Below are 23,714 nucleotides of genomic sequence, written 5' to 3'. Positions count from 1 at the left end.
TCTCAGTGGGTGTTATGGCCAGGAGCTGTTCAGATGTGCTTCATGGAGGGCATCCTGCTCAGCCTTCTGTCTCCAGGTTGCTGCAGGGAGTGGGACTGTTCATAAAATGATGTTTTGTGCCCACGGTTAAACTCTCCAGCAGTTCTCATTGTCCTAACAAAAGTTTCCTTTCTCCTGCAGGACTTACAATGATAGCTGTTTCCTGGATTCTCCCCTCTATCCAGAATTAGCAGATGTCCAGTGGTATGGACAGGAAAAAGCCAAGCCTGGGACTCTAGTGTGAACCCCTGACCTCAAATTAATCACATCAATGCCATTCTGAGATCACCTCACTGCCTCTCATTTGCCTTACCCAGATGCACTGTCACCCAGCACCAGCTTCAACTCTAAGCACTTTTCTCACGATGCAATTCAAGATGACATTACAGAGCATTGGCCCTGAGACATCCACCACGACCGAGCAGGATGGCAGCGCGTCCCATCGCCAGCCCAGCACATCCCTGCAGAGCCTGTGGCACAGCGGGTGCAATCAAGGCACACGTGTGAGCAGCCATCTCAGCAGCTGGCAATGGAAAAAATGATTTTTTTCCTTTTAAACAACGGGAGCCTGTCCAGGCTTACATCAGATCTTGCTGTTTCTGTGGCATGTAACGGCAGTCAGATTTCCATGACCTGCAATCTGATCCAACAGAGTATTAATTTAAAAAGGGGGGGGGGGGGAGGAGGGGTCAACACAAATTGAAACAGAGGCTGAGAATTACTCCTGAAAGTGCTTCTTTCATGAAAAAATACAAAAAAAAAGGTAAAATCCTCTCACTTCAAATACATCTAAGAGTCTCGCAGTCAGATCAGCGCTGCCAAAGTCACCCAACCAGTGTCAATGGGATGAGTTTGTTCAGCGAGTTCTCGCTACAAGAACATCTCTTATTTAACTCGACAGACACAACCACCTCCTGCAAAACAGCACCTACTTCTTTGCTTTGAGCCCATCCAAACAGAACCCCACGCACTGAAGACACTCTGGAGGTCTGGGTTGGTATCACAGCATCTACAAGCTACTATCAGACTGGACAAACAAGGTGTACAAAGGCATTATCTACAGCAGAGGTGAGAACTGCTCCTCACAGCATCTCTGTGGCTGGCAAAGCTGCTTACCAACACACAGAGCTTAGGGTTGTGCTGTTGGTTCTCTCAAACTCTGTGGAAGATAAAAATGGTCAAAAAACCTTTCTACAAGCAGATACAGCCAATGAATTCTAACCTGTCTCTGCACAAAGCATTAACGTCAAATCAAAGGGAAAGCACATCACAATCTAATTGACACGGTGAAGCTGCATTAACATATCTGTTCCAATTATCTCACCTTCGTTAGCACCAGTGTAGCAAAGGGCTCGTCACCAGCGCACCGCTGGCTGGGAGAACCGGTCTGTCAGGAAGCATGGGAGCAGCTTGGGTTTAGCAAGCAGCAAACGAAGCAAAATTTCACATGGAAAGCAACCACAAGAAAGAGAAGTCACCGAATGAGGCGTTCAACGCGAGCAGGAGCTGCCTACTGATACCACAAGGAGTTGGACGGGGGAGTCATGGAAGGAGCTGCAAGTTTACACTTACCTTTGAGCAATGCTTTATACATGTCAAGCCATGGAACTTTCAAAGGCCTCAAAGACACTTTTGTAATGAACAAGTGCACAATCTCGGTGGATGTTGAAGCTGGCACGTCTAGTCTTCACTGCGGTGCTATGCTGTTTTTATTGCCACTAGATGGGGGAGGCGCCCGGCCGTTCCCCATTTGCGCGTGCAAACAATGATTTCCTATGGGAAAGGCATTACAGAAACGGCTGGAGGGGGTTACTATGTGAAAAGCAGAAACTGAAGTTAGCTTTAGTTGAAAACAAAACAGAAGTGCGAGTGTGTGTGCGTGTTCCAAGAATAACAACAGCGTCTACCAGACCGCGTAGGGCAAAACGTTCAAAATGAAACACCGTGACTTGGGGGCTGCCACACCTTTCGGCATCAGGATTGCTGGAAAACTGCATTCCAGGCTTTAAAAGAGAATGGGTTCTTCGTAATTAGACTTGGAAAGATGATGGGGTTTCTAAAAATGAATGCGAGCCCGCTCGTGCTAATTCCTTTCCCCAGTGTGCATTTGGGATGTTTGCTTCAGCCCTGAGCCCACGCCTGCAGTTCTGCTGCCTGGCATCAGTGGTAGGGCTGCTCTGACACACTTCTCTCTGTGCTTTGGGCTTGTTAGCATGGGAATTGGCTTAAACTCCTAATTGGATTTTTAGGTGGATGGGAGATAGCACTGATTACTGACGTGCGCTGCTAAGATTCCGCAGCTAAAGTGAAAGAATTAAATAAGGACCAAATTAAGCAGCAGCAAATTAGCCCATGGATTTTTTTAGGGGCTCTGAGCAACTGTCTGTTTTCTTTTTAATTTCCCTGCTAAGTGGCTTTGGGTTGGTTGTTTTTTTTTTTTTTTAATTATTTTCTGTGTACCTTTAATTAAAAAGAATTCAACAACAGCGGCACTACGGGGCCTCTGGGCACTACAGGACCAGTAATTCCTCCAAGACAAGATCTGCAGTTTTGCAGCAAAGGTTCAAAGGTGGCAGCCCTGAAATTAGGGGAGAAAAAAAAAAAAACCAAGTCAGCCTGAATTGCAAACAGGCTCGAGTCGAGAAAGAGCTTTCGAGAAATGGATTGGGTTTTGCTTTGTGTTCTGCTTTTCTGTTCTGCAATCAAGGCACACGTGAGCAGCCAGTCTGGTAGTAAAGACAGATTAAGTAAAACAGGTTTTACTGTTTAGCTCAATTCAATTAAACACAAATGTACATAAAATGTTAATCATGTGAGATTAACATATTGAAGTATAACGCGGAGGGGTGCATAACTAGCTATTATATACGAGCACTTGACTACCAACGTGACCCCTCCTTTCCTTTTTTATTTTTCAAGGCTCCATCTGCCATGAAGCCACCGTTGCGTTCTCAGTCTCCCCGTCTGCAGGTCCCTCTGGTTGGGCAGCAGTCTGGCACGGCCCCCCGCCGCGCTCTGCTGTGGGCAGGGTTTCTTTTTAAACGCTGTGATATGCAGTCGAGTGTTGAAAATGTTGAAATCAGTCCGATTTGTTTTCACTCTGTATTAGTTTTAGTTTCAGGCGTAGCCGATCCCCATTCAGGTGCTATCAGATGACCAGTTACTGCTTAGTTACCTAGATGTAAAGTTTTACATATATATTAATGTCAATAGTTTTATTACCAGTTGTGTAAAACGGACTCTCTAGTTTAAGAAAAAGAAAAAAAGAAGGAAAAAAAAATAATAATAATTAGGTCTCTCCTGAAATTGACTTTAGAGCATGTAAAATGATTTTACTGGATTCTGTTAAACTGTAATCAAGGAAAAGATATGTATGTTGTAGAAAAAGTTGCAGAATTAAAAAAGATCTGCTTTTAATTTATTCTTTTTGTATTAAGAATTTGTATAGTTACCTTTACATTTTGCAAAACGGTGTTGTCAACACTTCCTTATTAAAGCATTTTCAAAATGAAACCTCGCCGTGGTCTTTTCAACCCCAGGAATCCCTTCCATGCCGAGCAGCGGGGCTGCAGGGAGCGCTGAGCCTTCCCCAGAAACAGCCCCACACACCCTGTGGGCACAGGGCTGGGCCAGATGCAGAAGGCACTGCTGCTGCTCTGCTGGGTTCGCTGAGTGAGAGGGCTTTGCCTGCTGCATCGCGCTGCGACAGCCACTGCTGTGTGTCGTGGACAGCACTGATCCTTGGCTCTTCTTAACCTGCACAGGCTCTCCATGCAGGCCCCTCCACTTCCCAGCACAGTGCCTTCCCTTCTTCCCACCTCTCGTTGCACAGGACCCTGCACTGTCTGTCTGGGAAGCTCCTTACCACCAAAAGCCCTCCGTATCACAGGGAGACCTCAGCTGCACCAAAGTGGGTTGAGCTAGGAAAGCACCTGCCCCCCATCCAGCGTCATTCATTGGGGACGAGATCTTCTGTAGCAGACACGTGTTGGGTTGGGGCAGGGTGAGATGGCAACGCTAAACCTGTCAGACATCATCCTGGCTCTGGGGATTGGTGTGATATTACTGCAAGAGCTGGGGCAGCCCGCTGTTCTCCTCCAAAGCAGAGCAGCAGCTCCAGGAGTTTCATGGCATCGGTTCCTCTGCATCTCCCCACCCCTCGTGGTGCTTCCTGGGGGGACCCAGACAAGAGCAGTGATGCTGACAGCTCACACTGTGCCACCAGGACACGGGGTCAAAGATACCACATGTAGCTCTGTCACCACCTCCAGCAACATCAGAAATTGTCTCTATCTCAACCAAGCTCATCTTTCATTGACTGGATCTACCGTGGAGACTGAATGGCAACTGGCATCACAGGAACCCCATTTTGCAGTCAAAATAAATTAGAATCATTGAGCTTGGAAAAGACAACCAGCCCAACCATCAGCCCATCCCACCGTGCCCACCGTGCCCACAGTGCCACATCTGCCTGCTTCCTGAACACCAACAGGGACGGTGACTCCACCACCCCCCTGTGCAGTCTGTGCCAGTGCCTCACCACTCCTTCTGAGAAGAAACGTTTCCTAATATCCAACCTGATCTGATCCCACACACACTATCCAAAGAGCCTTTCTAACAGCACAGACCAATAGCAAACAAGGAATTAAAGGCACACAACCACCACCAGGCATGAAACCAGGCAGAAACAAGAACGTGGTATCAGCCAGGCCATAGAGAGGCGGGGAGCTGCTCTGCATGACCAGGAGCCCTGAAGTCCTAAAAGCACTCCTGACATTTCTGTGGTGAATGCACGACTTCACCCCACAGCATCGGATTGTGCCATTATTCCCAGCTCACGCAGGAGTTATCAGAAATAAACATCTGCAGAAGTCTAGGGGGGAATGTCTGAATCTCTAAACTGAAACACACCATCCCCACAAAACCTGTCCAACAGTTGGACAGCTGCACCACACCCACTCATCCTTACACTTCTTTTTGATAAAAGGCATTATTAGGGATTGGAGCACGGTCTGCTAGCTGTAACGTGGGGCCATCCAGCTGCAGAGAGCCTCAGCGCAGCGATGAGGAGCAGTTGCCATGACAGTGTTCCTCCTGTGATCCCCCCGGGGACCAAAGCTGGCTTTCACGTGCCGGGCAGCTGGAAGCTCTTACACAGATATGCCGTGAGAAAGTACTTTGGTTTCTTGGTTCCACATGCAGCACCATTCCATGGATTGCAAGGGGATAAAAGCTCTTCCGCCATGGGAGCCATTCAGCCAAGGCGGCTGTATTTCAGGGACTGTCAGCAAGAAGGCATGCTGCTTAAATTGCATTCCTCGAGCTTGATTAGACTAAAGCATTCCAAGCCCAAATTCACATCCCTACAGGAGGCTCATCCCCATTTAAACCAGTACTCAGGATACCATTAAACGGCTCTTCAATAATTAGCTCTAAAGCGGGAGGGAAAAATCTATCTAACACCATTATGGCTGCCCTAAGGAATTCAGTTCCCATTAAAGCCAACGTTACAGTGCTCCCAAACCACCCCTCAGCTCTCGTGGCACTTTCCAGGGAAATTATGGCTCTTCTAAATGAAGACAACACTGCATCTCAATTATTTAAAGAGTTCAACACGAAGGTCAGGGTAAAAATTTAGAAACAGCTCAGGAAATCATCTGTGTGTGGAAAGGGATAAAGTTGCAGTGTTATAAATGTTTTCTGTTGTAAAAATGCTCTCCGTACACTGCAAAAGAAATCCCCAGGCATCGATGTTAATGAAACTCTTCCACGCTCTCAACATCTGCCCAACTTTTCCCCACAGGTCCCCCTCTGTTTCCCAAAGGCCCCCCCCAGGCTCCACTTGGATCCTGTCAGCCTCATTTTTATGACTTCTAAACATTGTTGTTGGGGTCAGACGCACCAAACTGAAGGACCTGTAAGTCAGAAGCAGCCCTTCAGAAAGCAGAGCCTCCAGAAGAATCTGGGGAAGCTCCTTGAGATAAGCCAAGCCAGCACACAGCCCCAGCACTGCACCTCGCTGGTAACACCTGCTTTAACTCCTTCACACGAGGGCACCAACAGCTCAAGAAGAAATTCAACATCCAACAAAATAGATCTGTGGCTGCTACAAATGCTGTACCTCGTCATGGGAGGTCCTAATTATGTTCTCTGCAATGCCCAGCAGACTGGAATTTTCTCCAGATGTATAAGAACAGGATTTGGAAGCCTGAAGAGCCATAAGATTACTTCCCCCAAGCCCAGGAGGTTTATATTAAAAATGTCATTATTAAACATAAAACAAGCCGAATCAGATGTACTCAAGATCAAAAACTCTTTCCACTGAAACTGGGTGTATTTTTCAGCTGAGAAATATATAAACTTCTTCTTTCCCGATAAATACCACATGAAAGACTTGCCATTAAAATCTTCCTATTTACAGAAATAACAAGATTGAAGTTTGACTGCTTCCCCATCTTCCCACATCAGCCTCCAGTGGGAAAGCAGCCAACAAACTCCACACGGCCTCCACGCAGGGCTGAGCCTCACCTACAGCTCTAAGATAGAACAGATTGGTTCAGATCAGACTACACAGCGTTGTGAACAGCAAACTGAAGTAGAAGTGAGGGTCACGATCAGTGCCCACTGCTCATGGCCATCCCACCCTTACAAAGCTGGAGAAGGGATCTGATCAGTGGAAAGCATAGATTGAAAAAGAAATCTACCCAAGTGGGGTTTGTTCAAAGGAAGCCGGAGAGAAATCTGCTTTATGCTTTCTTGCAAAGCACACCCTCAGTTTCTGTTGGTGTAAAGCACAAACTGCTCCATCTCCCCAGTGCTCTCCCAGTCCTGGAGATGACAGTGTGAGGCATGCTTGGTCACTCGGAGCCTCACAAAGCATTGTACTCCACACATTTCGATGGGTCTGTTGGGAAGTGCTTCTGGCAAATGGTCATCAGCCTCTTCAGCCCCTAGAAATGAACAAAACAAAGAGAATTCTCTCATAAAACTGCAGCTGTCACACAGCCTATTTTTACATTTCAGCTTAACTAGAAGAATTAAAAGCAAATGGCTGCTATTTTGTTTCTTTTCTTTATTGAATTGGTATTCCATTACTTTAAGTTTTATTGACAATTCTCTCTGAAAAGTGCTAATTATTACAAATATATTCAACAAGGCCAAACGCCGGATGCTGCATTTGGCTCCCACCAACCCCACACAGCAATACAGGCCTGGGAAGAGTTGTGGGAAGCTGCCTAATAGAGAAGGACCTGGGGGTGCCGCTCACAGCAGCTGCACACAACCAGCAGTGCACCCAGGTGGCCAAGAAGGCCAACAGCTCCTGGCCTGGACATCTGCTAGAATTCCTTCATGGAAAGGGTGGTCAGGCATTGGCTACCTGGGGAGATGGCTACCCAAGGTCTCCATCCTTGGATGTGTTTTAGAGATGTGTGGACGTGGCCCTGAGGGACACGGCGTAGTGATGGGACTCTGTAGTTCAGTTTAATAGTTGGGTGTGGTGTTCCTGGAAGTCTTTTCTATCCTAGATGGTTGTAAGATTCTATGAGTTCAAATATTAAAGGAGTTCGTGGATTAACTGAAGAGATTATAGGTTTCATTCTTGATGATAGATTCATGCTGAAGAACCATTGTAATAGTTTAAGCCCTCTTCACCAAGGCAGAAAGCAGTACCACTACAACAAACTATGTGTACAATAACCCTGAAAATCGAGATGTTAAGTAATTCTCAAGAGCAAAAAACAATTTCTGACAACAAAACAAGCTGAATAATTGAGGAGGAGAAGAACAAATCCATTTCTGGAGAGAAGAGGTGTCATCCCTTCTGCCAGTATTACCCCAGTCAATCCCACTGCAGTGGAGGAAAACAAAGACAGAACATGGACTTTTCAGTTCTTTCAAGACACTGATTGCCAAAAACCAACATGACAGAAATACCATCATTATTCTCTAAGTCACACACAGAGTTCTAACAAAGAAGGAGAAAAACTGCTGTGGTGCTACCATAATTTGGCAATGACATTGTAACTCCACAACAGCAGAAAGCAATGTGCCTGTCATTAGATCTTCAACATTTAACTATAAAGGAAAACAATTAGACAGAAGATGCTTTGGTCTTTTCAGTGCCAGCAGGAATCTGGAAAACATATCCTAAAACCATAAAGACTCATTGTGTGAGATGTCAGTGCTGCAAGTTCACTGTACATGATCCCAATTTCTCTGTGAGCAGAGATAATACTCCATGTGATCCAGTTTGAACCAGACCAGCTAAAGACGACCTTGTATTTAAAATCAAGAAGAAAAGAAGTTAAAGCCAACTTTGTATTGGCTCATCAATAAGTTGTGCACTTCAGAAGTGAATCTACTTCGCAGAGAAACAAAATGCACAGGGGGAAGATGAACAAGATTTCTTTGAATAGATGTACCCTCCGAAACAGAGGGAACAAGCTGAAAAAATCCATACAAGTTGCATCTTCCAGGTAAGTTAAGAGATCAAAAGGCACCACACATAAGCTACATCCATCAGATAACACCAAGCAAGCAATAAAATAAATCAAGTGCAATCTGTCTCTGAAGATATGCAATCCATACAGCAGAGTGATCACATTTGTTGGCTCTGCAGATGTCTGGAGCTCCCTCAGACTTGACAATATTTCCTCCAGTTATGATACTAAAACCTATAGTTGAAATCAAAGGTTATTCTTGTATCCCGAAAAGAAAGTCAAGACAGAGGAGGAAGTTGTATTTTGCAAGCCATCTGCTTGCAGGCATCTGCAGAAGTTGCAGTGGGAGTCGCTGAGCTGCAGCAGGAAGGTATTTGTGTAAACCTCTCCTGAAAGCTCCGAGCTCCACAATGCCGCCCTCAGGCTTCATGGTTCAGCCAGGAAGGCCTTAAGTCAATGAGATGCAACTGGCAGAAGGCAAACACAGCTCACCGTGTGAGGAGAGATGAAGCACCCGATCCCTGTGTGTGTGTTCACAGTTGGTGCTACTACGGGATCACAAGCACTAAGATGTGAAAAAAATCCATGAGACTGAACAGCATGCAGGCACAGCCCCATCTATTAAATGCACCTTGTACTCTGACTAAGGCAACTGCTGGATGCAGCCAAAAGGTTGTGATCAATGGTTCTGTGTCAGGGTGGAGGCTGGTCACAAAGCAGTGTCCCTCAGGAGTGAGTCTTGGGAGTGGTGCTCTTCAAACATCTTCATCAATGACACAGATGATGGCATCCAGTGCACCCTCAGCAAGTTTGTGGATGACACCAAGCTGAGCGGTGCAGTCAATACACTGGAAGGAAGGAAAGTCATCCAGAGGGACCTGGACAGGCTGGAGAAGTGGGCCCATGAAAACCTAATGAGATTCAATAAGGCCAAGTGCAAGGTGCTGCACTTGGGTTGGGGCAATTCCAGGTATTTATACAAACTGGGGGAAGATCTCCTGGAGAGCAGCCCTGTGGAGAAGGACTTGGGGGTCCTGGTAAACAAGAAGCTTGTCATGAGGCAGCAGTGTGCACTTGCAGCCTGGAAGGCCAACTGTGTTCAGTGTTGCATTAATAAAGGGGTGGCCAGCAGAGAGAGGGAGGTGATTGTCCCCCTCTACTCAGCTCTCATGAGGCCCCATCTGCAGTACTGTGTTTCCAGGCCTGGGGCCCCAGTACAGGAAGGATGTGGAGCTCTTGGAGCAGGTCCAGAGGAGGGCACTCAGATGATCAGAGGGCTGGAGCACCTCTCCTGTGAGGAAAGGTTGAGGGAACTGGGATTGTTTAGCTTGGAGAAGAGAAGGCTCTGTGTCCTCACTGTGTCCTTCCAGTACTTGAAGGGAGCGTATAAACAAGAGGGGGAACAGCTGTTTATGAGGGTGGATAGTGATAGGACAAGGGGGAATGGTTTTAAACTGGAGGGCAGGTTTAGGTTAGATATTAGGAGGAAGCTTTTCACTCAGAGGGTGGTGAAGCACTGGATCAGCCCAAGGAGGCTGTGGATGCCCCATCCCTGGAGGCATTCAAGGCCAGGCTGGATGTGGCTCTGGGCAGCCTGGTGTGGTGGTTGGCGACCCTGCACATAGCAGGGGGTTGAAACCAGATGATCATCGTGGTCCTTTTCAACCCAGGCCATTCTATGATTCTATGCTTCTGGGACTCCTTAACTGCATCACTTACAACTACAAAGCTAACATTTCTCAAAGATTCCCTAATTCCTAAACCCAAATGGTTGGATTTCCACAGTCAGCCTTACCTGAATGTATTTCCTTTGAGTTTCATCATTGAGAACGTGGGCAACGTGCTTGGAGAAGATCTTCTCACGACCCGTTCGAGCGTGGATGCCGACCATGGTGACACCGATGGGCCACGGCGCATTCCCTATGGCCATCTGGAGGTAGGCATCATTTGCCTGAAGAAATACAGGTTTGGCACACTTAGCAATAACAGAAAGGGCATCAGATGTTTTCAATGCAGTCTGCTCAGGTTCCCATCAGCTGTTCTGCTGTGCTCACCTATACTATCTTTTCTATTTTGGTTACAGACTAAATCAGGGGGTGTTGAGGGAAAGCAGCCAGTTTCCAAAGAGGCTGAGAGCCAGATCCATTACAAAACTGGGTCAAAGAAGCACATTTAGAACAGTGTTTATGAACGAAGTAGCAGCACTGAATGAATCTGCAATTTCACCAGCAAGAGAGCAGACCCCATTTCTTAATATAGAGCTGAAGCAGACACAGGCCCTGAGGAAGAAAGGGAATAAAACATGAAGGGAAGACAAACACAAAGAAAGGGAGAAAGGCACAGATGATTGAGCTTAAAAAAGCAGCATAGTGATTGAGAACCAGGAAAACAAAGGGGAAAAAACCCACATGCAATCACAGAAACACAGCTTCAAGAACCACTTGGCGCAGGACATTCCTCCCCTACTAGCAAGCAGCCAGAAAGCTCACTGATAAAGAGTTCATTTACCATCTCCCATTCAGAGACTACAAAATAAGAAGTAACAAGTGTGACCAGTGGATGCAGCTTCCTCACATTTGGCGCTGGCACAAACTGGGAGGTGAGTAACTGGGGGTGCAGAAGAAGAGCTGGGAGCAAACCTGAAGAAGGAACAGGACTTTGCCTTCACCTACACGAGGCAGCATCTCAGCAGCCTCAGTCAGATATCTATTTGCTGAGTGACACGTGGTTCCGTAATGAAGCACTGTATGACAGCACATTAAAGACCCTTTTAAGAATGTCACAAAAGGGTTAATTAAGGTTGAGTAGGCAGCTTGCATTCTGCTCTTTGCCTGCTATCACAAGTTGATTTCAGAACTCGTGTTTTTAAAGAATGCCATCTAAGAAAGCAGTAACAATTTGGGGCTGACAGTATTCAGTAGGCTGAACAACTGCCAAAACAAAAAACATAAGCATACAAGACAGCAGGATGCAGAAAGAGACAAATCTCTTCGGAAGCAAAATGGAAAATGGTATGAGGATCTTTAAAAGCAAAAGGCTCATTAGCCTCACTAAAAACAAACAACAAAACAAGACAGCTTCCAAATGTATACTCAGCCTTCCCCTAAATCAGTCTGTGAAGTTTACATACAGCCAAGCACCTGTGAGACAGAGCAGCAGAGCTGATTTACTGAGGAGATACGCTGCATTCCTGCACACTCACTGCTGTGTTGGGAAGGCACTGGAAAGGGAATTTCAGCATAATGATGATAGCCAAAGAAAAAACAAAGCTCCCAAACAAAACCCCACTATCATACATCCCACACTTTTAGTTCTACTTTAAAATGATTTAGATTAAACATGCCTGAAGGCATCTGAAGTTTTTTCAATCACAAAAGCAGGTTTGCTTGCTTACTAGACAAATTACCCCAAGTCCTTGGGACTTCAATAAGAAATACTAGAAGACCAAAGGCAAAACAGAAGTGAAGTTCTGCATACACTGGTTGCTTAAGCAAACGCTGTCACTATTTGAGTTCCATTTCTTAAAGCAGCTACAAACAAAAGCTAATGCTGCCTTTCATCTCAAGTACCAAAGCACTCCTGCCTTCTTCAGTGAGCAGACTTTGTCCAAAAACCTTTTCATTAACTTATCTTGATCTTAACAGACCAGCTAACATGAGTACAGCTGAAGAAAGGCACAGTGTCTCGTATTCAGTAACTCAATTCCCCTAATAGCTAATTAATTAATCAACATCCCACTCCTTCTATGGAGACATTCAAGACCCATCTGGATGCCTACCCATGCAACCTGATGTAGGGAGCCTGCACTGGCAGGGGGGTTGAACTCAGTGATCTCTGGAGGTCCTTTCCAACCACTACAATTCTGTGATTTAACCTTTCAATATCAGGTTTCCAACTCACTACTCCTCTGCAATGGAACCATTTCTGAAATCCTATTGGTGCTTGCAAGCTCTGCAGTTTCACCAACCTCAGAAATGCTTCTGACAAACTGTGGATCACACACTGTCTGAAGCCCAACCGTTAAAAGCCAGTTCTCATTTTAACTGAATATATGTTGGGTGTATTTCCAGCTACATGTCTTTAAGATGCAAAATGAAAAATGTTCACGTGTAATTTCAATCTATCAGAACCAGCCAGCCTAAACATGCTGGAAGAGAGCAAACAAACGTACCTTCACATATTCTCTTTGCAACATGAATTTTATAATATCTGTTATTGATTCTTTGATGTCTGCAGGAAGTGTCTACAGGAGGAAAAAAAAAAGGAGAACAAACAGCTTTACATCAGAATATGCAGCTCAGGAAAATCACCCTACTCAGCATTTATACAAAAGATGAGTACCTTCCCTAGCTTCAGGACTTCAACAAAGGAAAACATCTTCCTTATTTAGATGAAGAATCTGAAGCAAGAGAGGTGAAGTGGTTACACCTTGTAGCTCGTGGCAAAGTGCAAAATACAATCCCTATTTTCTATCTATCATGTTGGCAACCCAATGAACAGGTGATACATGAAGCAGCACCTGGAAAAGCAGTAGGTAAGCAGAAGAATTCATGGGTCAAGATAAAAAAAGGGTCAAAACTGGGAGTCAAAGAAACCCTGACCACCTCATTCATCCTCTCACCTTCATCTGAGATAATGTTACCTTAAGAAAGGACATTAACAACTGGGTGCTTTGAAAGCAGCAATTAAAATAAGCCTTAGAGGACAGTGACATCTAGAAGTGACTCACCCTTTTCCGAAGTTTTCTGAAGAGTGGCCTCAGGTAGGACTCTGTCTGCTTCTGAGTGGCACTGTTCAGCTTTCCCTGCACTCCCCGCTTCACGTAGTCCTCTCTGGCATTCAGCTCCTTCGCCCAAACTCCAAGAAGAAACTGCACAGGGAACAAGCAAATTTGTGTCCTACTGCCACCTAGCGACTGCATTGCCAAAGCAGATGAAACAGTGATTTAAACAAACACAGCAAAATGAATCCTCTCTTGGAGAAAACTGAATCCACGAGGCAAAAAGCTTCTTTCAGCAGTACGGGCACAGACAGATAGGAAAAACTATCCTACCACAAAATCTTATGGAGGAGGTGGGAGCGTGAGCAAAAAAGAGTGTACATAAAAAACCAGGAAACAATAGCAGACTTATCAAAGCTGCCAAGGAGAAGGGGATCATTAGAAGAGCAGTGACATATGAAGATGATACAGTCGTTTCAGAACAACTTTTGAGTATGAGGAGGTAGGGACTCCTTGGGAGTTTTAAATGGAGTAGTGGTAGATAGAAGAAACTGCATTCAACTGCCTCAGTTATGCAAGTCAAAAATCATAGCTGTTTGGAAAAGTAGAAGCAGATTTTGAAGAAGGCTGCTCTCCTCTCCCAAGAGCTGTTGCCCACGTCTCACAGTAGTCACTACTTCATTAACCAAGGCAGTGGAGTATCAAGCATTACAGAAAGGCAAAAATATCTTCAGCACAATGAAAGTTTACCTCTCCAAGCAGATGGAAGCTCACCAAATGTATTTGCATGATAGCAAAAGGTATGTCACAGCTTAATACATCTATGAGAGTGGGTTACCTTCAAGAATTTTGTGATAATATCCATATCATAGTGGTCATCACCCCGTCCTAAGGACTCTCCCAAAGCCTGGAATAGGAGTCAAAAGACAAAGATTTCCACATTATGTAGATACTTGCCACCACCACAGCAGAATGTGAACTGGAGTAAGTTCTACTAATAAACCTAAACATCAGGTGGGAAATGGAAAGAAAGAAACAGCTATCTATGTTAATGAGACCCATTATTCTACTAAAAACATTCAAGTCAAAAAGCCAAGATGATTATTTCTGAGCAGTCAATACAACAGTAATTTTTCATTCATTAGCTACAAAATCACTGGTATAATTAGCAGCTGTCTAACAGCACTGAATTAAGGGAAACTGCAGGTGCATTGCATTTTTTGAGATCCCAGGAGCCATACAATCACAGAATGGTTTGGGTTAGAAGGAACCATGAAGACCATCCAGTTCCAACCCCCTGCCATGAGCAGGGACAGTTTCCACCAGCTCAGGCTGCCCAGGACCCATCCAACCTGGCCTTCATCACTTCCAGAGATGAGGCACCCAAAGCTTCTCTGGGCAGCTGTGCCAGTGCCTCAGCATCCTCAAAATGAAGAACTTCTTCCTCAGATCTTAATTAAATCTACCTTATTTCTAGTTTAAAGCCATTATCCCTTGTCCTACCACTACTCTCCCTGACAAATTGGCCTTCCTTGTCTTTCCTGTATGCCCCCTTTAGGTGCTGGAAGGCTGCTACCAGATCTCCCCAGAGCCTTCTCTTTTCCAGGCTAAATAAGCCCATCTCTCTTAGCCTTTCTTCATAGGAGTAGTGCTTCAGCACTCTGATCATCCCCACGGTACTCCTCTGGACTTACTCTAACAGCTCAATGTTCTTTTTGTGCTGGAGGCCTCAGAACTGAACACAATACTCCAATTTATTTAATTCTCATTTCTTTCTTTCTTTTTTTGAAGTTATTTCATTTCTCTGATGCATTTGGGCGTTCATTTAATTCTAACTGCAACGTTGAGGGAATAAATCCAAAAAACAAAGAGAAAACCATACTACCATGCTCCAGTGCTCCAGCTTCCTGCCAAAACCTCAGAACTGTTAATATTAACATCAATTTTTAGAAACATTTTCCAGTAGATAAACTTGGATTTATAATTTCTTTCCATTGCCCTCACATTTCCAAACTACGATGTATTTTTAAAGTCTCCTAGATGTGGAACATTCAATGCAATCCTTTTTCTGCAAGGGAATGCAGTTAAAGAAGCATGCAATTGAGAATGCAGCTTACAAACTTTTCCAATGAAGCATTACTTTCATGGTTCAAATCAAGCCTGTACTATCATCCCAAAAAGGGGATTCTTTGAGAACTAACAGTTTGATAAAAGCAGCCCTATTACAACTGGAATCCATTCTAAAACTGTCACTACTTTACTCCAGAACCCACAGTGCCCCAAGAAGGGAGGCAAGGCTGCCTCCTAATAAAAATGTATCCATTTCAACTCTCAGTTATAGATCAGATTACTTCTGATTTGAAGGGACATTAAGAAGATTAACTTCACAAAGAATTTTGAAGATTAAGGCTAAAGTTCTTTAGCTCAATCTAATGTGCTTTTCAAAATACCAGCCTAAAATACCAGGTGCTGAATGCACCCACACAAATATTTTCCTATTCTTTCAAAGCCCAGCACTCACCATACCTTCATAGTACTTTCTGTGTTTTCTGTGAACTGCCTATTTCTAACTTTTACTTCTTTACCCCAAAAGTCTGTATGTTAAACACTCTTTCCATGTGTCTGTTTTTGAGAACCCATCTTTCTTGCATAAGGAAAATTCATCTGCTCTAAGCTCATCACCTTCTCAAATACTCATTGGAGAGGATTCAGAATTTGTCATCAGGCAATAGCTTTGCATTTAATTCTTTACTCCCAAAATCCCTGCAGGGAGAATACTGTTTTGCCTGCTACTCTTTCCCCATTTCTGATGAGGTGCTGTAAGCAAAGACCAAGTGGCTCTAGGCACTTATACTGCAATTCAAGCCTTAGCAGTATTCATTTCCAAACAGCATATTTAAGGACTTTTCAGACTGCCTAAGCTAGATGCTGTAAAGTAGGTAACTTCAAACAATACTGAAGCTTTTTCACAACAGTACAACAGTATGATATATCTAAAATCTCTAAATTAATTACCCACCACGTACCTCCAGTTCTTCAATAGTAGTATTCTCCTCATGGACTTTCAAGTCATTCTGTGAGTCATCATCTCCTGCTTCTTGGCCACCTACAATTTCATTCAAGTACTGCTGATCAATCTTATCCAAGGCAGCTTTCAGATCATTCCTCAGACCCTAGAAAAGATAAGAAATGATTTGTTTACCAAAAAAAAAAAGGGGGAGGGGGGGAAGGGGAATCAACCCCCTCCCCCCCCCCAAAAAAAAGCCACAAAAAATACAACCAATTCAGAATAGTCACAGTGAGCATCCAATTTCTGTTTTTAAGAAAAGCCAAATTTACAAAAACATGATGTTACACATATGGTTTCAAACTGATACAAGAAGTTAAGAGCTGCTTATAAATGGAAAAAGAAACCTGGCTTAAAGGATCCACATTCTTAATATGAAATACAAAATTTAAAGCTCTATAAAGGAGAATGACATTTCTCACCCTAAGATCAACTCAGTCTCTCCACTCAGAATACACATGCACAGTTATTTCCACTCTTCCATCATCATCCATGACTTTCTGGCACATTTTTATCAATCACTTATTTTTAAACTTAGTTTAAAAATATCTGAACCACAAATTGGTTGTAACAATTATCCATACTTTCAAGTAACACCTAACAATGGCAGTGACTGAAGCATATCATGCAGAAATCCATCACAATCCTATTTATGACCCTGCTACTTCCTAAAACTTCTACAACTGCCATCAATAATTTTACCATACATAACAATGTGAGGGAGGAAACTCTTGTCAGCAAAATTAATTTTAGAAACTCGTATCTGTTTATCCTTCTTTAAAGGACTTGAAGAGGAAAAAGCATTCTTTTTCTGGGCAGCCCCAGCAACAATTTGTCAAATTATTCAGTTTGTTACAAGTTATGGAAGAAAATTCACAGCTTCATACTGTTAGCTGGGTTGCAAATTTGATCAATAGTAAATACAAAACAAATCCCAATTGCAAATCCCAACATATCCCAACAAATTCCCAATCTCCTCACTTAATCGATCAAAGTTAAGCCAGAAGGATTAGATCAGAAAACTACAACATATATGTTTTAGTCATTTCTGGAGTCAATGACTACTTCAAAAGGGAGCAGTGGGAGTGAAGTTTCTGTAAGAAACTAGAATTGAGGGATTTGAAAATTCATTTATGTACCAGAAACACAGGATGCATTCCTCCCTCTTCCTTACCTACCCAAACAGACTAGTTTTAACAGTAAATTACTGTCTTTTCTGCTGGTTACAATACAGGCAACTGCATGTCTGGGTTTCACTGCCACCTGGAGGCCCTCTTTTTCAAGCAAAAAGGCTTTAAAGGTTTCTGTCGTGAAACTGGCTGACTTATAGGGCTGTAATCATGCACAGAACATTAAAAGCACTCCTCACAGATTCCCCCACCATAAATTAGTAACCAGGAGCCAGCTGGTCTCACCTTGTTCACTTCAGGTGCCAAAATTTCTATCTTCCTCAGACGTTGAAATGCATCATAATCTGTTTCTCCAAACAGCCTGACCGGCTCACCTCTCTCCCGTAACCTCCTGATAACCTGAAAAGAATCCAAATATTCCCTTACACAAACTCATAAAGGAAGGAAAATAAAATCCTGAAGGCTGGATTTATTTGCTTAGCTTAAAATAACAAGCTGTGCTAGACTGGAGAGGAAATGGCAATATTTTAAGCAGCAGAAAAACGTTCTAGACGCTTTACAATCCAAATATAAAATTCCCACGGCATTTCAATGAAAGGTCATTCCAAATATTACCAACCTAAATCTTGCACAAACCCCAAACTGTTTCATATATCCCAACTTCTTCCTGCTCTGACTTGTTTAAACAAATACATCAAAATCATTCCCTTGGCAGAGCTTAAATACCATTTCCAAAGCGACAAAAGAAACTTGACAATTATCTCACTCACTCTCATTTGTCATGGGCAACAAAGTACTCTTCTGACTGGGCTGCATGTTGTCCCAGCACATTTGAGAATTTCCAGCCAGTCTCCCATCCTTACCATTTGGTAAACACTAAGTCCCATAATCTAACGTGATAATAATTTTAAGGCTAGCTACAACTGAGGTGTAACAGCCTCCCTTGGCTGATTTGCAAGGTTATGGGCAAAGCAGAAAAGCAAACTTTATTTCCCAGTTTCTTATTGCATGCATTGCTTGTTAAATCTGTTTATTCTTACCATTGTTTGTTTGGTGTATCACGCAATAAGTGTACTGACACAATCACCATGAATCACTCTGGTGATAAAGAGAAGAGCTTGCACTTTATCTCACACCATCATGTAACTAACTACACTGACAGGACAAACCAACCAAATCTCAAAGCAAACAAGAAACCAATAACCCACATTAAAAATTCTGTGCTCAAAGTATTTTGAAAAGTAATGGGACAACAATAACATCATCCTGAATGATCTCAGCTGTGAACTGCAGTATTTCCAGGATTAGATTTTATTCTGCATGTAGACTTTATTTCTGAACTTCCTACTTCTCTGCTGCTTTGTTGTCCAGATCTGTTTTACGAACTCACATTCACATGGGTTTACTTATCTTCAAAAAGGACAAAGAATGCATCACTTGCTCCAGCTTCAGGACATTTCCCCCCCCCCAGAGATCAAGACAAGTTTCCTAAATTCAGTTCTGAAAATTGGTTTCATATCAAAAAGCTACAAAGAAGAGAAGCTGAGGGAAATAAAGATTTGACAAGCTCCATGTGCCATTGTCAGCATTATCCAAGTAACAGAACACTGTTCTAGGGGTCATCTGAAAAAGCTGTAATACATCATATCACCTATGTGCAAATTACATGACAAAAAGGCTCCATCCATCTGTACCTCCAGATGCATTCACATGGACAGAAGATTCCTGATGAGTAAATACTGCCCCTAATTGTTGATTGCACAGTGGAAATTTTTGTTTGATACAACCTGTTGTAAAAAGTACAGATCACCAGAAAACAGTCCTACCAAGAAATTTCAGATGCATGTTCTGCAAACTGAAGTAGTTTGCTTATAGCTGTTGATTTTACCTCTTGTCTGGAAAGAGTCATTGGTAATTTTTCTTCCGCCAGTTCAAGTTCCAGCACTGGATTTGTTGAAGTCAGAGGCTTCTCTTCTTCTTCTTGCTGCTGCACCTACATATAACAGACATAGTTACTCATCAGCAAAATAAACTTACACCTCCATAACTGTGTAAATGTACAGAAACTGTGGAATACAGATTGTAATATGACTATAAATCTTTGTTTCAGAGTTTTTGTTGTCCATTTCACAGAGCAATAAAAGCTTTCAAAAGCATCAATATTTACCAGAGACTGACTTCTGTAGGTTGCAGGAAGCAACCTGCAACTGGAAAGGGCAATTGTTAAGGTTTGTCAATCACGTGTCAGCACTGGTGCCAAAAACAGCAAACTCACAGCCTGCCTGTTGGTTCCTGCCCCTACCTTACCCTCTTTACCTATGCAAAAGTATTTGCATCACTATGTGATGAATCAGATGGGAGAAATGATTCAAATGGGAAATAATCCAGCAAACAAAACTAAAGGACTCCTCTCAGCCCACTTAATCTCCTCATCCAGCTCACCAGGCAGTAGCACAAATACACACATGGGTACAAGGGCAGAAATGAAAAGCTAAGAGCAGAGAGAGAAGGGAGCTGCTACTTGCAGCCAGCTTGAGATCTTCTGTCACTTAGAACTTCAGTGAGCTCAGCACCATCAGTGAGGATGCAGCCTTTCTGCTGGGTTTTGAGAGATGCTTGTTTAAAGTAACATACCTTCTTATCAAGATTGCCAAATGTGTACAGTTTCTTGCAGGTTAAAATAAATTAAAAAAGAAAAGAGAGAACTACACTTTCCCAAAAAGACAGCATCTCTTTAACAGCTTCTTAGAAGGTGGTCCTGGGACCAAGCAAAGTCCTCTTTGATTAAACTAACTTTCAGACAGCAGTCACATAACTATGGCTCCCTCACTTCTACTAGCACGAACAGATGTTGGCTAACATTCCTATAACTGGAAACATTTCCAGTGCTCAAACACATCATGTTTTTTCCTAGACTCCAGATTAGAACTTATTTCCTTTCTATTCTTCCAAAAAGGGAATAATCCTATTTAATCCTACACTGCAGCATTCTTCCCACGTGGGACAGGATGCTGTCATTTCCAGTGTGTGTGCAGGTTGAAGAGTTTGGTGATTGTGCTACACAGATTTTTAAAACTAGTTTATGTTCTTCCAAGCCAGCATCATTCCATGCACAGACAGGGATCCCCCCAATGGCTGCAGATATAAGATTCAGCCACAATCTCTATGCAATGTCATGCTATCAAACACAGAACTCAATCCTACAGTTGCAGGTATTTGGAGCAAGCAAGGAAAGGACGATCAAATCAATGCTTTACACATAAAGGGAGGGCAAAAATAAACTTCCATAAGTGCAGGAGAGGGAGCAGAAAATATGGAACATGGGAGAGAAAATATGGAACTGTGTAAATATAAATACACTCTGATGGCAGAAGGATGTGTACAAATTTGAACTTACAAACATAAAGAGACTGCAGCATTAGGGAAAAAGATTTGGTCCATTCTCTCAGTAGGATTTCAAGTTACAAATGATACTTTTACCACAGTTATTTTGATTTCAATGCTTTCTTTTTCAAGCAAGTGAAATAATTATTAAATCTAACAAAGCAAAAGAGCACCTCTATTGAAAAAGAAATCAGTCTGTATTTTACATCTTATTAATGCAGTAAAGACCAAATGCAGAAATCTGGGAGGCTCTAAGACATACCAAACAAAGCAACTTATTTTAAAACCATTTTCAGGGTTACATTTTCAGTCAAAACCCATTTTGTAGCAGCACAGATATCCCATTTTAACAGCTGTGTATGGTTCTGAAGAAGTCAGGCTAAAAAAAGCACCAGGCAGTCACTTCCACTCAGAAGTGGTCCACAGACCATGTTCCCATGACTAAACGACAGCATTCCAAAAATTGTTTTGGCATTGATGTTCAAATATTTCACACACAGATCAAGGTTTCAGAATAAGTCACTGAATGTGTAAAGTTCAACTGAAAACAAAGTTCCAGTTTGTGCCCAAGGACAGTAAACAGGAATGTGAATCTCTGTCTTTCTAAAGAGAATGCATATCCCCTCACATACACATACAGTAACCAGGCAGGCAGGCAGGCACATACACACACATGGCAAAGAAAACTGCATTCTTTCCATTTCAGGAAACAATTTCCCTGATATGTTTCAAGGCAGGCAAAGCCTTCCAGATCACTCATTTGTTTCCAAATGCACCTTCAGTTACCAATCGTTTTCAATCGTTCTGCCAGCAAGATAACAAATGCTGTGTTGCACTCTTTCAGTGCAAAGTTACTGATGGCCAAAAGAAGAAATACACACAGCATGACAGCTGGCAGATCTTTATAATATCCACCACATTATACTGATTTCTTCTGGACATTTTGGCAAAATTTTGAATGGACAGTGCATCCATTCTTGGGAGGTGGCCATATCAGATCCAATGTTCATGCCTAAAAGCACAATCTGAAAAGAAAGGAGACAAGCTTTGATCCCAAGCCACTTCATGCTTTCCACAAAATAAGTAAACAAACAAAGAAAAAGGAAAAGCCAAAGCATAACGCAAACATAAGTAGCTGTATATCATGCATATCTTTTCCTGCATTGAAAATGGTTTTGGAAACTCATACCTCTCCAGGTGGCTTCTCATTTACAGGCTTATGTACAACATCAACAGATTGAACAAAGAACAATAATTATCATTAACAACATTTGTACTGTTGATAATAAAACGTAGACTTCAAAGCAAACATACAAGTTCCTGAAAGAAGAGTAACAATACCTTGTAGCCACATCTCTGGAAGTAGGCCTCCTCTTCTTTTTTAGCTAATTCACTGCGTTTGAAGTATTTCTTATTTCCCTAAGAGACAGGAAAACTGTTAACATTTTAAAATTTCAAATACTTCTGCACAAAAGGCTCACATCTCCTTACTTGATTTGGTGAATTCAGCTACATCTCTTCACAGACATGGCTACTGTGCCACATTCAAAGTTGGGAGCACCTCTGAAAATCAGCAACACCACGTGACTTTGCAACATGTAAGCTTGAAAGTACAGTGTGTTCAGCAGGCCTTTAAAATCAACATTCTCTTTGACATGTAAGGTCATGGCACCAGTTAGCAGAAAGCTTCCTTCAGATGTGAACAATGAAGATTGTTTTAAACATATCAGACAAAACAAGCTTTTTCAAACTAAATAAAAGATGCTTAATAAGACCCTTCAGGCATACAGCAGCTGGTGACTGTGCCATCCAAGCCTTTTCAAGCAGGTTCTCACTGCCTGTGATCTGTGCTGTCACACTGTGATGAGAAGCCACATCTTCACTCACACTGCTCTCAAACTGACAACAGAAGCAAACTGAAGTAAACGTAAAGTCTCCCAATCTGTGTTTCATCAATACATTTTCGTTGCAGATCACGCAGATCATCCAAATCCCAAAACACCACCCTAAACCATTTCCCTTGCTCTAACATCAAGGCCAAGGGCTAATAGTATTAAACTAAAAAAAGGGTTGATTTATATTAGATATTAGGAAAAAGATCCTTCACTCTGAGGGTGGTGAGGCCATGGCAAAGCTGCCCAGGGAAGCTGAGGGTGTCCCATCCCTGGAAGTGCTCAAGGCCAAGTTGGAAGGGGCCCTGGGCAGCCTGAGCTGGAAGCTGGCAATCAGCCCATGGTAGGGGTTAGATCTGGATAATCTTTTCCCTTCCAACTCAGTCAAATAATTCTGTGAATTTATGAACATGGATTCCTGGTTCTCTATTTTTCATCTGTCTAACCCAAAACAACCACCATCAATGAAATCCATGCTCAGACAACCCCAAAAGCACACACACACTGTACAGTCCCCGCAGTGCTCCCTGTGACTAGAGAGGGAAGAGAATTGCAGACAGGCAAAGCGGGCACAGTCACAGAACCACAGAATATCTCCAGATGGAAGAGGGATCACCGAGCCCAATTCCTGGCTCCACACAGCAGCGGCCTGAAGTCAAACCTCATGTCTGAGGGCGTTGTCCAGACGCTTCCTGAACTCCAGCACCTTGGATCCAGCGCCCTGCAAAGCCCGTGTCAAGGCCCGACACCCTCCGGTGAGGAACCTTTTCCTACTGCCCAGCTTCAGCCTTACTTCCGACCCTGAAATAACCCCAAGGACGCTACAAGGCCTCAACGTCCCCACAGCCCCGCCGCCCGCCTCACCCCCACCAGCTCCTTGTCCTCCAGCTGCTGCCGCTTGCGGCTGATCTCCCGCTTCAGGATATCCATGGCGGTAAGGCCTCCTCCGCCACCTCCACGCCGGAAGTGGTGTAGGAAAACAAACCGTCACTTCCGCTGGCCGCCCAGGCCAAGCGCGCCTCACAGCGCCCCCCAGCGGCT

The 23,714-nt window shown here is 43.4% G+C and overlaps 2 protein-coding genes across 18 annotated transcripts in view; one reads left to right on the top strand and one right to left on the bottom strand.

The window, feature by feature from the left end:
- Positions 1 to 2,869, top strand: part of FRMD4A (FERM domain containing 4A) — a 354,026-nt gene extending 351,157 nt beyond the window's left edge. For all 11 annotated transcript variants that reach the window (XM_090134966.1, XM_090134960.1, XM_090134970.1 and 8 more), the window contains one exon: positions 181 to 2,869. In XM_090134966.1, the coding sequence (XP_089991092.1) occupies positions 181 to 283 (103 nt within the window). In that variant the 3' untranslated portion in view covers positions 284 to 2,869. The remainder of the gene's footprint in view (positions 1 to 180) is intronic.
- A 655-nt stretch (positions 2,870 to 3,524) lies between these two features.
- PRPF18 (pre-mRNA processing factor 18) lies at positions 3,525 to 23,690 on the bottom strand. Of its 7 annotated transcripts, XM_090135017.1 has the most exons (12): positions 23,538 to 23,653; positions 22,273 to 22,344; positions 22,123 to 22,200; positions 21,971 to 21,997; positions 19,286 to 19,390; positions 17,683 to 17,796; positions 16,227 to 16,373; positions 14,039 to 14,107; positions 13,210 to 13,350; positions 12,652 to 12,723; positions 10,276 to 10,431; positions 3,525 to 6,989 (listed from the first exon to the last, which is right to left on the bottom strand). In XM_090135017.1, exons 5-12 carry the CDS (start codon positions 19,304 to 19,306, stop codon positions 6,909 to 6,911), a joined length of 801 nt encoding a protein of 266 aa, XP_089991143.1. In that variant the 5' UTR covers positions 19,307 to 19,390; positions 21,971 to 21,997; positions 22,123 to 22,200; positions 22,273 to 22,344; positions 23,538 to 23,653; the 3' UTR covers positions 3,525 to 6,908. The 7 variants fall into 7 exon arrangements, with proteins under 7 accessions (XP_089991143.1, XP_089991119.1, XP_089991140.1 ...); XM_090134993.1 differs by lacking the exon at positions 22,273 to 22,344 and having other exon boundaries at positions 23,538 to 23,689; XM_090135014.1 differs by lacking the exon at positions 21,971 to 21,997.
- Between the last annotated feature and the right edge of the window lie 24 nt (positions 23,691 to 23,714).

The sequence above is a fragment of the Phasianus colchicus genome, chromosome 1, assembly GCF_987193195.1.
Source record: "Phasianus colchicus chromosome 1, bPhaCol1.hap1.1, whole genome shotgun sequence".
NCBI classification, from domain to species: domain Eukaryota; kingdom Metazoa; phylum Chordata; class Aves; order Galliformes; family Phasianidae; genus Phasianus; species Phasianus colchicus.
This window is presented reverse-complemented; position numbering and strand designations above follow the sequence as displayed.

What these genes read in the sequence shown, in the direction of transcription:
- PRPF18 (XM_090134993.1), bottom strand. Translation starts at nt 23,603, where the DNA reads ATGGATATCCTGAAGCGGGAGATCAGCCGCAAGCGGCAGCAGCTGGAG. An exon ending in TGACTCTTTCCAGACAAGAG is followed by an intron (nt 17,797 to 19,285) that starts GTAAAATCAACA and finishes GATTCTTTTCAG; the next exon opens with GTTATCAGGAGGTTACGGGA. An exon ending in TCAGAAAACTTCGGAAAAGG is followed by an intron (nt 12,724 to 13,209) that starts GTGAGTCACTTC and finishes TTCCTCCTGTAG; the next exon opens with ACACTTCCTGCAGACATCAA.